The sequence below is a fragment of the Jaculus jaculus genome, chromosome 9 (genome assembly GCF_020740685.1).
Source record: "Jaculus jaculus isolate mJacJac1 chromosome 9, mJacJac1.mat.Y.cur, whole genome shotgun sequence".
NCBI lineage: Eukaryota > Metazoa > Chordata > Mammalia > Rodentia > Dipodidae > Jaculus > Jaculus jaculus.
Genome location: NC_059110.1, coordinates 99,114,704 through 99,129,229, shown reverse-complemented (window position 1 = coordinate 99,129,229; position 14,526 = coordinate 99,114,704). Strand labels below are relative to the sequence as shown.

The window sequence follows — 14,526 nt, the reverse complement described above, 5'->3', positions numbered from 1 at the left end:
GATCAGAGGCCCCCCTTTTCCCAGTCCAACACCCCAATCCCAAGACCCCTCCTCAGAACTGACCTCTGGTGTAGGGCATGATTTGGGGCTGTTGTGGACGGACTCTGAGCGAGAGGAGTTAGAGAGAGACTCTGCCTTCTTGGCTGTCCTTCGAGGGACCCCAGTAAGGGTGGCAGGGGCAAGCTCAGAAGACTTCTGAGTACAGCGTCCAGGGGAGCCTGGCGGGAGGTCAGGATCTGAAGAGAAAATGGTAATATGTGGGCATGGGATCTAGGGCCCAAGGAGTGACTGGGAAAGATAGAGTACAGCCTTGTGGATATGGGCAACTGGCCCTCTATAGCCAGATTTTCTTACAAGGAAGAGAGAATAATTGAGAGGGGAGGGGATATGATGGAGGGTGGGATTTGTGAAGGAGAAAGTGGGAGAGGGAAGGGAATTATTGTGGTTTATTGTTTATAATTATGGAAGTTGTCAATAAAAAGATTTTAAAAATAGGGGGAAAAAAAGAAGTCTCTTGAGGGAAACTAAGTAGAGGTGACATATATATATTGTTACACAGGTCCTCCAAGCAACTTGACCAAATGCATTGAGTAATTTCTGGATTACGGTTTAGGAAACTATGGCCCAGAGGGGTTAAGTAACACACTCAAATTCACACTGGCTGGTTAGGGAGTGGAGCTCGGTAGGGCCACCAGATCTAACTGACCCCTAAACCCTGACTCGTCTCAAGGCCCTGTGACTTCAAAACCCGACTCTCAGAGGGAGAGGAATAGTGGCCTGAGAGGCCTGGGATGGTCATTCCTGTGGGCATTATTTTTCCTCCATCAAAACTTGGTTCGAGCCGGGCGTGGTAGCGCACGCCTTTAATCCCAGCACTTGGGAGGCAGAGGTAGGAGGATCGCCGTGAGTTCAAGGCCACCCTGAGACTACATAGTGAATTCCAGGTCAGCCTGGGCTAGAGTGAGACCCTACCTCAAAAAAAAAAAAAAAAACTTGGTTCGAATCAGGTTGGCTTCATCTTGCTTTGTGACTTTCGGTGAGTGGCTAGCATTCTTGGATCCTGAACTCCTTGCACTATACAAAAGCCACAAGCAGCCAAGCATGGTGGCACATACCTTTAATCCAAGCACTCAGAAGGCAGAGGTAGGAGGATCGCCGTGAGTTCGAGGCCACCCTGAGACTACATAGAGAATTCCAGGTAAGCCTGGGCCAGAGTGAGACCCTACCTCAAAAAACCAGAAAACAAACAAAAGCCATAGGCCTGAGGATCCAGGCTAATGTCACTAAGGTATGCCTTACCTTTGGGGCCAGACCCCCGGCCGGGCTGAGGGGTAGAGCAGCAACAAGGGGGTGGTGGGTGGTCCCCGAGGGCACTGCAGCCCAGGGCAGAAGTAAGCAGATCCAGGGGGCCTGGGTGCAGACGGAAGGCCTGAAGCTCCTGAGCCAGAAGACTAAAGCGCTCTGTTTGACTGCGGCACTGCCCCTCGAGCTCTCGAACCCGGGCCTGGGCCAAGACCCACCATGAGTCATCAGGCCCAGCAGAGTGGCTCAGAGCTAGCCACCTCCACACAGCCCTACGTCGGGCTTCAGACCACTTGCTCTTGTGTGCACATAAACGTGCACACACCCCAGCCTGGGCACAACCCTCAGGCGCAGAGCAGTGACACTCTGCTTCAGCACTCTTTTTACGCTAAAAGTGATTTTCCCAGCCCGTCAACACCACCACCTCAGGAGGTTTCTCAACTCTGACCCTTGCCACCCTCCCATAGGAGTGAGCCTACCCTCAGAGAGATGGGAAGATAGGTATGCCTGTGATGGGATGGGCCACATCTCAGGACCTTTTCTTAGGTAGCAGGAGAGTCCCCAGATCAGAGACTCTCCCACTGACGGTGCCACAGGCAGCATGAGTCACTGATGGTGAAAGCTCCCTCATGGTCTGAGACCATAGGAGGGAAGGCCCCCATGTCTGGCAGGCTCAGTAACAGGTCTGGGATGAGGGCCCAGCCCACATGTCCTACAAGAAGCCCATCCCATCTATGAAGTCTCAGGCCTACCACCAGTGATGCCCCCTCCCTGTTGGGAGAAGAGATTTGGATCCTGAGGAAGGGATATGGGGGAGGCCTGGGCAAGGGGCACCCAGGAAGTTGCAGAGGGTAAGGAGGTTGTACCTGCATGGAATCCAAGGTAGACTGGAAGGGAAGAAAAGCACAGACGAGAGGTTAGAATTCTTAGTCTTGCCCAGCACAAACCCAGAGAGGGAAGAAAAGAGTGGGGAAAAGAGTTCCCTAGATGGGCACATGCCAGTAAGAACCCTGGGCTGACTGAGCCGCTCCTAATGGAAGGACATTTTAAGGTAAGGTCAGCTCTGGGGTGAGTGGTAATGGGAAACTATTACACCAGACATGAGAGTTCCCACCATATGCACTGAAACCTGAGGAACAGGTCAGTGATGGAGGGGATTCTCTCAGACCCCAAAGCATTTTCCCACCCACACATTTTACGTTCTGTTGGAAGCTCCCTGCCTTCCTCCCAAGGTGAGAATGGTGGCCAGTCCAGGGACTCACCTCCAGCAGCTGCACGGCCCCTTCATGTTCCCTTTTAGCTTCTGCTTGGGCCTACAGACAGGAAGAGGCAAAAATGCTAAAGGGGGCTGGAGAGATGGCTTAGCAGTTAAGGCTCATGCCTGCGAAGCCTAAGGACCCAGGTTCGATTCTCCAGGTCCCACATAAGCCATATGCACATGGTGGCACATGTGTCTGGAGTTTGTTTGCAATGGCTAGAGGCCCTGGCATGCCCGTTCTGTCTATCTCTTTCTCTCCCTCTCTCTGTCTCTAATAAATAAAATCTAGGGGAAGAAAAAAAAGAAAGAAAAGAAAAGAAAAATGCTGGAGGGAGCCAGGCATGATGGCGCACGCTTTTAATCCCAGCACTTGGAAGGCAGAGGTAGGAGGATCGCTGAAAGTCCAAGGCCTCCCTGAGACTACATAGTTAATTCCAGATCAGCCTGGACCAGAGTGAGACCCTCAAAAAACAAAAAACAAGACAACAACAATGAAAAAAAAAATGCTGGAGGGGAAGGATGCAGAACAGGATGAAGAAGAGGGATGTATGAGGAAGGGAAGGAGGGTAGTAAAGAAAGAGAGGGGCCGGGCGTGGTGGCGCACGCCTTTAATCCCAGCACTTGGGAGGCAGAGGTAGGAGGATCGCTGTGAGTTTGAGGCCACCCTGAGACTCCATAGTGAATTCCAGGTCAGCCTGGGCTAGAGTGAGACCCTACCTCGAAAAAGCAAAAAAAAAAGAAAAAAGAAAAAAGAAAAAGAAAGAAAGAAAGAGAGGGTAGGGAAGAGGGGAACTGGGAAGCAAGAGGGTTTTTCTCAAGTCATACCTGAGGCTAGAAGTCAAAGGGTCAAGAAGAGGCGGAGCCAAGTGCAGTTTCTTGGTTTCTAGAATACTGTCCTCCTAGTGGGTGGATTCCCTCCTATATTCTGTTCTTTCTGGGCCCTTTTACCCTTTGGGGTGTCTAGGTTGGCCACTTTATCCTCTCTGCTTTCTCCTGAGGGGTCACATCATATAGATGACTGCAAATGTCTCCAGGGTCAACTTTCTCATATGTCCAGATTCGTATGCCCAATACCCTGTGACGTCTCCACTGAAATGTTCAGCACGTCACCCCAACTTGACCAGGCAGAATCAGAACTTTGAACTGAGGACGCCCCGCCTCCACTAGCTGTTCTTCTTCCTTCATCTCCTGGGAGTTGGGACAGCCCTTCCTACCCCTGAATTCATACAGCCAAAGGGCAACGGTGTAAGGATTCCGCTGGGACTCCACAACGCTCTCTTCAAACTCTATTTCTAATCCACGCACTCGTTTCCACTTCCATGGCCACCTGCACCGTCGTGGACCACCGCCACAGTGTGGACATCTGGCTACCTGCTCAGTGCCAAGCCTGTATCCACCCTGCCACTGTTATCTTGTGAAACTATGAATCATACCACATCGCTCCTCTTAGTCTCCCTCACCCCTGGTTTTTGGAGGTAATTCTGTAACCCAGGCCAGCTTGGGAGCTTCCTGTCTCTGGCTCCCAAGAATGCTAGGATTCCAGGTACACTGCCACCATGCTGGCCTAGAATCGTTGGTCATTTTCTAACTGCTCACAAAGCAAATCACCCAAACTGCCCATGGCCTTTAAGATCAGTGCCCATCCCTTGTTGCACTCTGTCACCCCCCCCCCCAGTTTGTCCTTGTCACACAGCATGTGCACATCCTGACCTGCTCTGCCCTGGCTCTCCTGACTGGCTCCTTCTCACTGTCGCTTCTTCAGGAAAGCTTTCCCTAATGACCTCTCCAAGGTGGCGCCTTACTCCCATGTCAGTCACTTCCTGTCACATGGCCCTGTTCATCTCCCCTCATTGTGCTTGCCAATATCTGAAACCATTTGATTCCTGAGTTGGCTCATTATCAGGAACTGGGATTTTGTTCCCCAGCGGCTAGCACACAGTGGGTGCATAGCAAATGCTCTGTGGATGAGTGGACAGCGAAGCTGGGGGCAGCAGCCTAACACTGGCCTCCCCTCGCTCCTGCCCCCACCTGCTGCAGTCTCCGGACTTCCTCCTGCTTCTCCAACAGGCTGAGCCGAGCCTGCTCATGCTCCACCTCCAGCTGCTGCCTCCTCTGGGCCACCTCCCGCATGTGCTGAAACACAAAACTCAGTCAAGGCCAGAGACCTCCACTCCACCACTTCCATTTAAGACTTAAGATGAGGGCGCCTGGGCCACCGCCTGCTCCACATGCCCTGTACTAAAAAGTAAACTGAAGGCTTGGAGGGATGGTGTAGCGGTTAAGGCATTTGCCTGCAAAGCCAAAGGACCCAAGTTCGATTCCCCAGGACCCACGTTAGCTAGACGCACAAGGGGGCGCACGTGTCTGGAGTTCTTTTGCAGTGGCTGGAGGCCTTTGTGTGCCCATTCTCTTTCTCTCTCTCCTCACTTCTTTCTCCATCAAATAAATAAAAGTTAAAAAAAATAAAAAGGAAACTGAGGGATGGGGAGATTACTCAGTGGTTAAAGGTACTTGCTTGCAATGCCTGCCAGCCAGGGTTTAATTCCCCAGTACCTATGTGCAGCCAGATGTACATTTGCTGCATGCATCTAGAGTTCATTTGCAGCAGAGGCCCTGGTGTACCCATATGCTCTCAAATAAAAATATCTTTATTTATTTATGGTATATTGTTATATGTATGCAGGTTGTCAATAAGGTTAGAATAAAATAAGGGCTGGAGAAATGGCTTAGCAGCAAAAGTCTAAGTACTCAGGTTTGATTCCCCAGGACCCAAGTAAGCCAGATGCACAAGGTGGCGTACACATCCGGAATTCATTTGCAGTGGCTGGAGGCCTTGGGGTGCCCATTCTCTCTCTCTCTCTTTCTCAAATAAGTAAATAAATAAGTAATATATTTTTAAATTTTTAGCCAGGTATGGTGGTGCATGGCTTCAATCCTAGCATTCGGGAGGCAGAGGTAGGAGGATCACTGTGAGGTCAAGGCCACCCTGAGACTACATAGTGAATTCCAGGACAGCCTAGACTAGAGGGAGACCCTACCTCAAAATAAATAAATAAAAATTAAAATAACAATAATTAATAATAAAAAGAAGAAGAATCAAATAAAAAGGAAACTGATGTTGGAGACGGCAGGGGCTGCCGGCACCAGGACTGTGCCTCAATCTCCACTGCTCCACACAGGCCTAGTCTAGGGTCCCACTTCACCCTGCACCAAGACCCCCCATGTTCCGCACCTACACAGTCCTCTCACCTTGAGCGCCTGCTCCAGGCTCTCCAGCTTGCTCTGCAGGCCCTGGCTCTTCCGAAGGGCTGAGTCCCGCTCCCGTGTCACCCCCAGGAGCTGGCCCCTCAGCTCCGCATTTTCCCATTCCACCTGAAGAGGGTGTGTTAGCAGGGAGCTGGGGTGGTGAGCTTTGCCCCACCCTCAACTTCCCAAGAGGGTACAGGTCCCTTCAAAATCCCCTTGCCCAGGAACAGGCCACAAGGCAGGCCTCTCTGGCAGCAGAGCTAAGGGTCGAACCTGCTCCTTCTCGGTGGCTCTGCCACTGAGCCTGGAGTTCTCCTCCACAAGGCGGGCATTCGCATTCTGGGCCTCTCTCAGCTGCAGCTCCTGGTGGTGGGGGGGGAGGCAAAGGGTCGATATTAGGGGTCCAGCACCCACTTTCCTCCCCTCCTCACATGTAGGACTCTGTCCTCTCAGGGAAGGATGGCCAGGAAAGGGAAGTGTGAGAACAAGAGGGAAAGTGTACTTTTAAGGAGGGCGGCGGGGAGTGGCTGGAGAGCTTAGCAAGTCTACCACCGGGCTGGACTTGGGGGAAAGGAGGAGCTGGTCCCCTCAAGAGCTTACCAGCTCCTCACATCGCCTCTGCTTTTTCCGGGCTTCCAGTTCCAGATTCTCGCATATCTTCCGTTTCTTGCTGAGCTCAGACTCCTGCAGAGTCAGAACCAAGGGCTTCTCATGGGGGAAGACAGGGCTGCCCGCAGCGGGCTGCCCCCAGCCCTGGACCAGAGACTTACCAGCTGCTGCACTCTCTGCTGTTTCTCTGGCTCCTCTAGGATCACGGGTGGGGTGTCCACATCCTCCTGGGGTGTGACCTAGAAATGCCCAGGGACAGGGGGCTGGCACTTGAGACAACTGGCTGGGCCCCAGGGCCACCTGCCCCAAGCTCCAGCTTGCCCATGGGGAGGTCCTCACCTCATGGTCAGGCTGAGCAATGAGACCTCTGCCTAAGAAGGGGGAGAGGAGTGGAAGGAGAGAGGCTGCACCCCTGTATTCCCCAAGTTAAGTGCTTTGAGATCCTGGGACCCACGTGTGCCCTGGGAGATGGGTCCTTTATCCAGGCCACAGCTTTCCCTTTTTAGCTTTCAGCAGCTGCCCTGCTCTGCACTCAATTACTGTCCTGGGTGTCCTTCAGCAAGGAGCAGAGAATTAGGAGCCTTGCTTGGTTTCCCCCCACCCCCAACCTCCCCAGGGATGTGGTGTTCCCACAGCTACCGTTCTGGATCTGGACTTGGCCTAGAGAAGTATAAGCCTGGCTCAGATACCTCTTCTGCTCCGCTTCCCCGAAGCCCACCTCATCCCAGCCTCTCATTCATCCCCGCAAACTTTAAAAGAAGACGGGTCTCGATGGGAGCTGCCTCTCCCGGAATAGCTCAGACAGACGGGGCAGAACCCGAGCAAGCCGCCTCAGCGCCCCACTCTCCCCTCCTCCGGGTTGTCGTCACTCTCAGATTCCCTCCTCCCTCTCCTCTCTCCAAAAGGAGGTGAGCCGGAATGCAGCCCGCTTAAGGACGGGAGAATTAGGTTTTCCGGGGGGTCCGAAGTGGGTCCCTAGCCCTCGGGGTAGGGGAGGCCTAAGCCCCCCTCTCAGTCAAGATCACCCATACCTGGAGCCCGGTCAGACGCGCCGACCCCCCGGGGGTGGGGATGCCCGGGGCCAGGCCTAGCCCGCCCGGCGCACGCAGAAGGGGGCGTCCCCGCTCTCGGGCGGCGGCGGCGGCGGGAGGAGGCGGCGGCGCGCGCTGGGCCCCGGGCGGCTGCCTGGGCAACCAGGGATTTGCAGCCGGGCTGTACCATTGGCGACAAGGCAGGGGCGGCCGCGCTGGCCCCGTGGGGCGAAGGCCTGCGGGGAGCGCATCCCCACAGCCCCCGGGGGGGAGGGCGCGGCTCAGGTACGCGCGCGGGGTCTCGGGGAGGGACCCTGACTTGTGGCCCCTGGAAGTGCGCACATCACCAGGGAGTCCCACTTTGAGCACCGTGCAAGGAGTTGGGGGGGGGGGCAAGGAGGGAAGATCCCAGGGTCGTCCCAACCCTTCATCTGCGAGTACCCACACACCTGCCCTCGAGGCCGGCTCTCACCTCTCCCGGGGCCCCGGGGGCCGGTGCCCCAGCTCTGGAGGGGACAGTGGAGCCCGGGGGCCGGGGTGGTGGGGGCGGTTCCCTCTGGTTGCGCAGGGCGATCTGTCTTTGCAGCCTCAGCACCTCACGCTGGGACTCACGCAGCAACCGGTCAAAGTCCCGCACGTGGAGCCACTGGGGACCCTCCTGTGGGATAGGGTGACTAGCAACGGAGTCAGACCAAATGCTTGCGTGCCCCCTCGCCATCCTCGGGAGAACCCGACCTCCCACCTTTCTGTAGGGGCTCGGATGCAGGGGAAAGTGCCCATCCTTTCATGCATACATGCCTGGTCATGTGTGCATGCCTGTGCAGCCACACGCCTCCTCTAGCCCTGGTGCACACATTCACCGCTCGTTTACTGAGCGCTCGCTAAGTGACTTGTGAACACTCCTTCACACAAGCGTGAGATGTGTGTGGATTCTTAACAGCCACACTACTGGCACATAGCCTTAAGCCTGGAGCACAGAAATGTCCAAGTCTGGTACTCATGACTCCAGTCTTTTCCCATCCGGCTCCTCCCCCTTCCACCTGGGCTGTTGCCAAGGGAACCTACTCCCCAGCAGCCTCCACCTTTTCATTTCATTTGCATCTCATTAACATCTGGACCACATCCCACACTCCAGGCCGCCGGCGTTGCTGGAGGGCCGGGTTGGAAGGGCAGACGCTCCTCTCCTCGCACCTTTCCTACCAGGGACAGCCTGGCTTGCAGCTCCCTGCACTCCCGCTGTAAGGTAGCAATCTGCTTGTCCTTGGCTAGCAGTGCACTGGCTGTCTCACTGAGGTCCCGGGCTCGCTGGCGGGCTAGGGCCTTCCGGCACAACTCCAGGCTGGCCCCTGGCCGGGGCACAGGGGCACTCACCTAGCCAGAGGAAGGGTAAGGCCAATGTGTCACCTGTGGGCTGGGCCACATCTCCCACTCCTTAGCTCCCAAAGAAGGAATAAGAATGAAATCCAGTCTGGGGGCCTCTGAGGGACCAACAGCATTTTCACTAGCCCCCAACCTAGCAGTCCCCCAGAAGTATCCAAGGGGTTAACACTGCATCTTAGTTTAGGCCCAAAGGATGCTGCTAATCCAGGACTGCCGCTGGGATGGCTCTTCTCCCTGCCTCCACTCCAGCTCTACACCCCAGACGAGCTCAGCAGGCGGCTTCAGGCAGCACCAGCACGTGGTATTTCAGAATTCTGCTCCCTGTCTTCTCAGGAGCCTCCCTACCCACCTTCTCTCTTCATAGCCTCCTCTCGACCAGCTTTTGCCCTCCCTACCCTCAGCCCCTGGATTCCTGTCTCCTTGCCTAGTAAGAGTCGGTGACCCTCAAACCCAGCCTGAATCCCAACCCTGGTTCTCCCTCTTCCCTGGTCACCCCAAGTTTCCACTCAGCAGCCTCCTATCCTCACCACCCTTAGGTTCGTCTCCTGCAGCTTCTGAGCCCTCTCCTCCAGGCGCTTGGCAATGACCGCCAGCTCGGCGTTCTTCCTCTTCAACCTCTGCACCTTCTCCTCGGTCTCAGGGAAACTGCTCTTTCTCTGACAAGGGGTTAGCCAGAATTGGAACACAGTGTAGAGAGTCCAACTGCTTAGGTCTTGGGTTAAAGCCCATGTTCACAGTGGGGTCCTCGGTAACTCTCAGCAAGGGTTCACCCTGCCTGGGTCTTGAGATTATGTCACATCCCCCACCCCATCCCATGTAATCCCTTTTTAGAAAGATGTTTAAGGGGCGAGCAGGGGCCTGAGACAAAACCCCACTCTCCAGGCCTCACCAGCATCTGGTTTTCCTCCTTAAGGATGGCACAGCGCTGCTGCAAATCCCTCAGGGCCCTCAGCAGCTCCAGATTGGGCCTGTCCCCAAGGCCCATGTTCAGCTTGGCCTGGCATGGGAAAGGACCAGGTATAGTGACTCAGGGACCCATTCAACCAACCCAGTCAGAAACTGCCATGTGGGAGGATTTCCTCTCCACAGTCTAAGGCAACAGAGAGGAGAAAGTTCTAGCTCCTATTTCAGACCATCAGAGAGCGGGGCTCTGGAGCCTAGGTGAAGGGGTTCTCCGGTCAATAACAATGTTCCCCCAGCCTCTTCAGTGACATGGTGGCCCCCTCACAGCCTGGAATCTTCCCTGCTACTCCCTTATCTTTCCAGCCCTGTCCACCTTTTGGACAATGTCAGCTCATGAACTCCATCCCTGACCCTACCTCTCCAGATTCCACGGGGTGCCCTGTCCTCCCCGCAAAGTCCTGCTTTCTCTGTCCTCTCCAGGACACTGCTCACACACACACACCCACGCCTTGCCCTCCCTGGGCTCAACTCAGCACCGAACTCACCTCCGCACCCCCAACATCCCCCAGTCTCCTAAAACAGACAGGCTCATGGAGGAGGAGACACCACAGACAGACTGTCAGAGATAGACACGCTGAGGGGCAGGGCCAGACAAGCAGAGAGAAGAGAGACACACATGGGGAAAATGAAGCCACTGAGATTCTTATCCAGTGAAGAGAGGACGGATGGTCACAGACAGGCCCAGAGGCGAGAGGTGGGCAGTGGGCTATGTGTCATGCCCAGACTATCTTGTAGACCCTAGCCAGCCCTCCCTACCTCCCTTACCTTACGCAAAGCTTGTACCTCCTCATCCTCCAGCCTGGGACAACTGCATCCAAAGACTGCTGCTTCCTGCCCTAGCCAGGGCAGCCCAGCCTCTGGTCCTTCAGGGTCAGTGTTCCCAACAGGCCCAGGGCTCTGGGTTCCCTCAGGCTCGGAACTCTCCTCAGGCCTCAGTCTTCTAACCTGAAGAGCTGTGGGAGTATCAGCAATGCTAGGGGCTGTGTCTCCAGGTTCGCCCCCCTGGCCTGGAATCCAGCTGTGCCAGGCGGGCAGTACCCAGGGTTCCGTAGTTCCAAGGTCTCCAGGCCGCGGGAGGGTTGTCAGTTGCTCCATGGTATTGCCCAGGGTCCTCAGAATCCAGACTAGGGGACATCACCCAGCCAAATAAAGGGTCTTGAGAGGGTCATGCCAGGCCAGACCCCTTCCCCTCGGAGCGCTTGGCTTTAAAGAGGCTCCATCTGAGGCTGAGTTCTTCCCACCCACGAAGGAGGCTGCAGGAAGCGCCGGGCTGCCAGAGCTGGAGCTGGGGCTATGTCAGCTATGTTTGCGCGTGATTGTGTGCATGCGTGAGAATGTGGAGAGGCAGGGTGTCCCCGTGAGGGTGGGGAAGCGTGTACAGAGGCCACCAACGGCAGCGCTTGGCTGAGGGTGTATGTTTGTGTGCGTGTCTCCAGGTCAGTCCCACAGGTCAGTGCTGTCTTGTGTGTATTTTGTATTTGGAGGATGGGTGTCCCCACTCGTGTGTGTTGAGGAGAGGGGTGTTGTGTGTCACTGTGCCTGTTTCAGAGTTACCAGTTGTTTCTGCGTGTGTGTGGGGGGGTCTGTATTGCGGGCTGTGGCAGCGGGTGATGCTGTCGCGGATCGTGTCTGAGCCTGTCAGTGTTGGGCAGCCCCACGCGTCCAAGGTGGTGTGTGTCAGCATCTGCAAATCTGGCCATCCATCATGTCCCCTCAGCGTAGCTAGGGTCTTCAGACACTGCTGGAAGTGATCCCCCAATGAACCGCTGTGGTCCTTTATCCGTGGTCCTTTTATCTCCTCTCCCGCTGACGCTGACTTGCTTGCTGGGTGCCAGGGCTGGTCCTAAGGAGGCCTGGGTCGATGGGCTGCTTGCCTCATAGTCTCTGTCCCTGCTAGCCTCCGCTCAGGGGACTGCAGGGGTCCCTCACCGTCCCGGAGATGAGATGGTGGGCACGAAGAAGGAAGGGCTGAGCCTCAGAATGATGGTGGGAGGGGGGGAGCAAGGGAGAATCAGCCCTCCCCTCCCCCTCCTCCTCCCCTCCCACCCACCAATAGGAAGTCAGCTGCTAGTTTCCATGGTGATAGCGCTGGACTGGTGGGCTGGACCGGCTGGCAGAATCAGACAGGACCGAGGGAAGAGCAGGTTCCTCACTGGATGCCAGTGCACGGTGGCCCTACATGTGGCCTCCCCGCCCCTTGTCCCCACACCTCCAAGGCGCAGAGAAGGGGCTGACCATATGCCCCCCCCCACACACACACACAACACACACCAGGTGAGGCTGGTGGAGATAGAGCCGGGGGAAGGTGACAGAGATCTAACCACAAAGGACCGCAATGGCAAAGACAGGATTTGAGATGAACCAAAGAGAAATAAGAAGATGAAAACAGAAAGACAACCAAAGAGACAAAAGGTAACAATCAGCTGGGAAGATTGTCAGCTTCCTTGTGTCAGGTCACATCCAAGGAGTGGGGGCAGCTAGCGGAGAAGACCATGGGCTGGTTTTGTCCTGAATTGTCAGGAAGTTCATCATCTGGTGCAGCCTTAGGCTCTTTGGCTATGAGTTAGATGGCTCTTTAGAACGAGGACACGGGAACTCCCCCACTCGGGTGTCAGCCTGCATGTGGGGCATGGGTCAAGAGGGGCTCCCCAGAGATAAGAATGTTGGGAGGAGGGCTGGAGAGATGGCTTAGCGGTGAAGCTCTTGCCTGTGAAGCCTAAGGACCCCAGTTCGAGGCTCAGTTCCCCAGGTCCCACATTAACCAGATGCACGCGTCTGGAGTTCGTTTGTAGAGGCTGGAAGCCCTGGCGCGCCCATTCTCTCTCTCTCCCTCTATCTGTCTTTCTCTCTGTGTCTGTCGCTCTCAAATAAATAAAAATTTTAAAAAAAAAGAATGTTGGGAGGAGCCGTGGCGGGCAGCTCCTCTCCCCTAAGAACCTGGCCTCAGCAGACAAGCCCGTCTTGGTCAAGGTCAGGGGCCCTCATGTGGCACCCCGTGGAACAGCAGCAATAGCTTTAAACCAGAGCCCCTGCTTGTAGGCTCCGCTGGGCCAGAATGTGGAACTAGGGGGAGGGGTGAGCCGGGAGGAGCTGACATCTTCACTTCCCTAAAGCAGTGTGCATGCCACCGCATGATGTGTGTCGCAGAACTTTAGGCAGGACATAGACGCATGCCTGGATGTGTACAGTATGCATATATGCATATACAGAAAACGTCTTCGCCACAATGTCCACGTGTACACAGTTAATGTGAGGCTACCATTGTAAGTTCATAAATCACATTACCTTGTCATGAAATATATATATGTATGCCATTAATAATACATAATGACAAGCTAGTAGTCATGTAATAGGTGTAATGGAATGTAATGGCAAGCATATATAATATGGAGATATATATTTATATATTCACCCCTCTATATCTAAGGGAGATTGGTCCTAGGATACCCCACCCCCAATCAGGATGCTTCCCAAGTTCTCAAATTTCTTTTCTTTTCTTTTTTTTTTTTTTTTTTTTTTTTTGGTTTTTCAAGTTAGGGTTTCTCTCTAGCCCAGCCTGACCTGGAATTCACTACATAGTCTCTGGGTGGCCTTGAACTCAGGGCGATCCTCCTACCTCTGCCTCCCAAGTGCTGGGATTAAAGGCATGCGCCATTACACCTGGCTCAAATTTCTTATATAAAATAGTTGTGTAGGGTTGGGGAGATAGTTTAGCAGTTAAAGGTACTTGCTTGCAAAATTTGCTAGACTGGGTTCAATTCCCCAACACTCACATAAAGCCAGGAACAGGAAGTGGTGCCTATGTCTGGAATTCATTTGCAGCAGCAAGAGGCGTTGGCACGTCCATTGTTTTTGTTTTTTTTTTTTTTTCATATTCTCTCTCCACAATTAAATAAAAAAATTTAAACTGGATGTGGTGGCACACATCTTTAATCCCAGCACTAGGGAAACAAAGGTAGGATGATCACTGTTGAGTTTGAGTCCAGCCTGGGCCTACAGAGTGAGTCCCAGGTCAGCCTGGGCTAAAATGACACTCTACCTCAAAATAAAATAAAATAAGCCAGGCGTAGTGGTGCACGCCTTTAATCCCAGCACTCAGGAAGCAGAGGTAGGAGGATCACCATGATTTTGAGACCACCCTGAGACTACATAGTGAATTCCAGGTCAGCCTGGGCTAGAGTGAGACCCTACCTTGAAACACTAAAACAAAACAAAATAAAATGATGTGGTGCCTGTACACATCCTCCCATATACTACTTCCAACCCTTGAACCTAGTTCCTTTCAAATGGCAAGCAGGTACTGTACTAGTGAACTACATCCTTAGCCCTTCTGCATACTTAAAACCACCTCTAGATTATTGTTGTTATTATTATTTTTGTTTCTTCAAGGTAAGGTGCTGGGACTAAAGGCATGTGCCACTACGCCAAGATAGCATCTATATTATTTATAATGCCTATCTATATTACAATGTATTGTTTAAGGACTTATGACAAGAAGTCTATACTTTGTAAGTAAAGATATTTATGAATTTTTATTCATTTATTTATTTATTTATTTTGGTTTTTCAAAGTAGGGTCTCGCTCTAGCTCAGGCTGACCCAGAATTCACTATGTAGTCTCAAGGTGTCCTCGAACTCACAGCAATCCTTCTACCCCTGCCTCCCAAGTACTGGGATTAAAGGTACGTGCTACCATGTCTGCCTAAAATATTTTTTTTCTCTTGGGGCTGGAGAGCTG

The 14,526-nt window shown here is 53.7% G+C and overlaps 1 protein-coding gene across 10 annotated transcripts in view; it reads right to left on the bottom strand.

Annotated features, from left to right (window-relative positions):
- Positions 1 to 11,766, bottom strand: part of Tspoap1 (TSPO associated protein 1) — a 32,235-nt gene extending 20,469 nt beyond the window's left edge. For 7 of the 10 annotated variants that reach the window (XM_045158160.1, XM_045158161.1, XM_045158163.1 and 4 more), the window contains exons 1-14: positions 10,555 to 11,766; positions 9,716 to 9,823; positions 9,354 to 9,482; positions 8,638 to 8,817; positions 7,919 to 8,104; positions 6,577 to 6,654; positions 6,407 to 6,490; positions 6,080 to 6,169; positions 5,810 to 5,932; positions 4,589 to 4,693; positions 2,565 to 2,615; positions 2,169 to 2,189; positions 1,300 to 1,504; positions 64 to 236 (exon numbers count right to left, since the gene is read on the bottom strand). In XM_045158160.1, the coding sequence (XP_045014095.1) occupies positions 64 to 236; positions 1,300 to 1,504; positions 2,169 to 2,189; positions 2,565 to 2,615; positions 4,589 to 4,693; positions 5,810 to 5,932; positions 6,080 to 6,169; positions 6,407 to 6,490; positions 6,577 to 6,654; positions 7,919 to 8,104; positions 8,638 to 8,817; positions 9,354 to 9,482; positions 9,716 to 9,823; positions 10,555 to 10,884 (1,863 nt within the window). In that variant the 5' untranslated portion in view covers positions 10,885 to 11,766. Of the gene's footprint in view, positions 1 to 63; positions 237 to 1,299; positions 1,505 to 2,168; positions 2,190 to 2,564; positions 2,616 to 4,588; positions 4,694 to 5,809; positions 5,933 to 6,079; positions 6,170 to 6,406; positions 6,491 to 6,576; positions 6,655 to 7,133; positions 7,245 to 7,446; positions 7,533 to 7,918; positions 8,105 to 8,637; positions 8,818 to 9,353; positions 9,483 to 9,715; positions 9,824 to 10,554 lie in introns of those variants that run through there. The other 3 variants (XM_045158162.1, XM_045158169.1, XM_045158168.1) reach the window with 3 other exon arrangements.
- Positions 11,767 to 14,526: the final 2,760 nt, after the last annotated feature.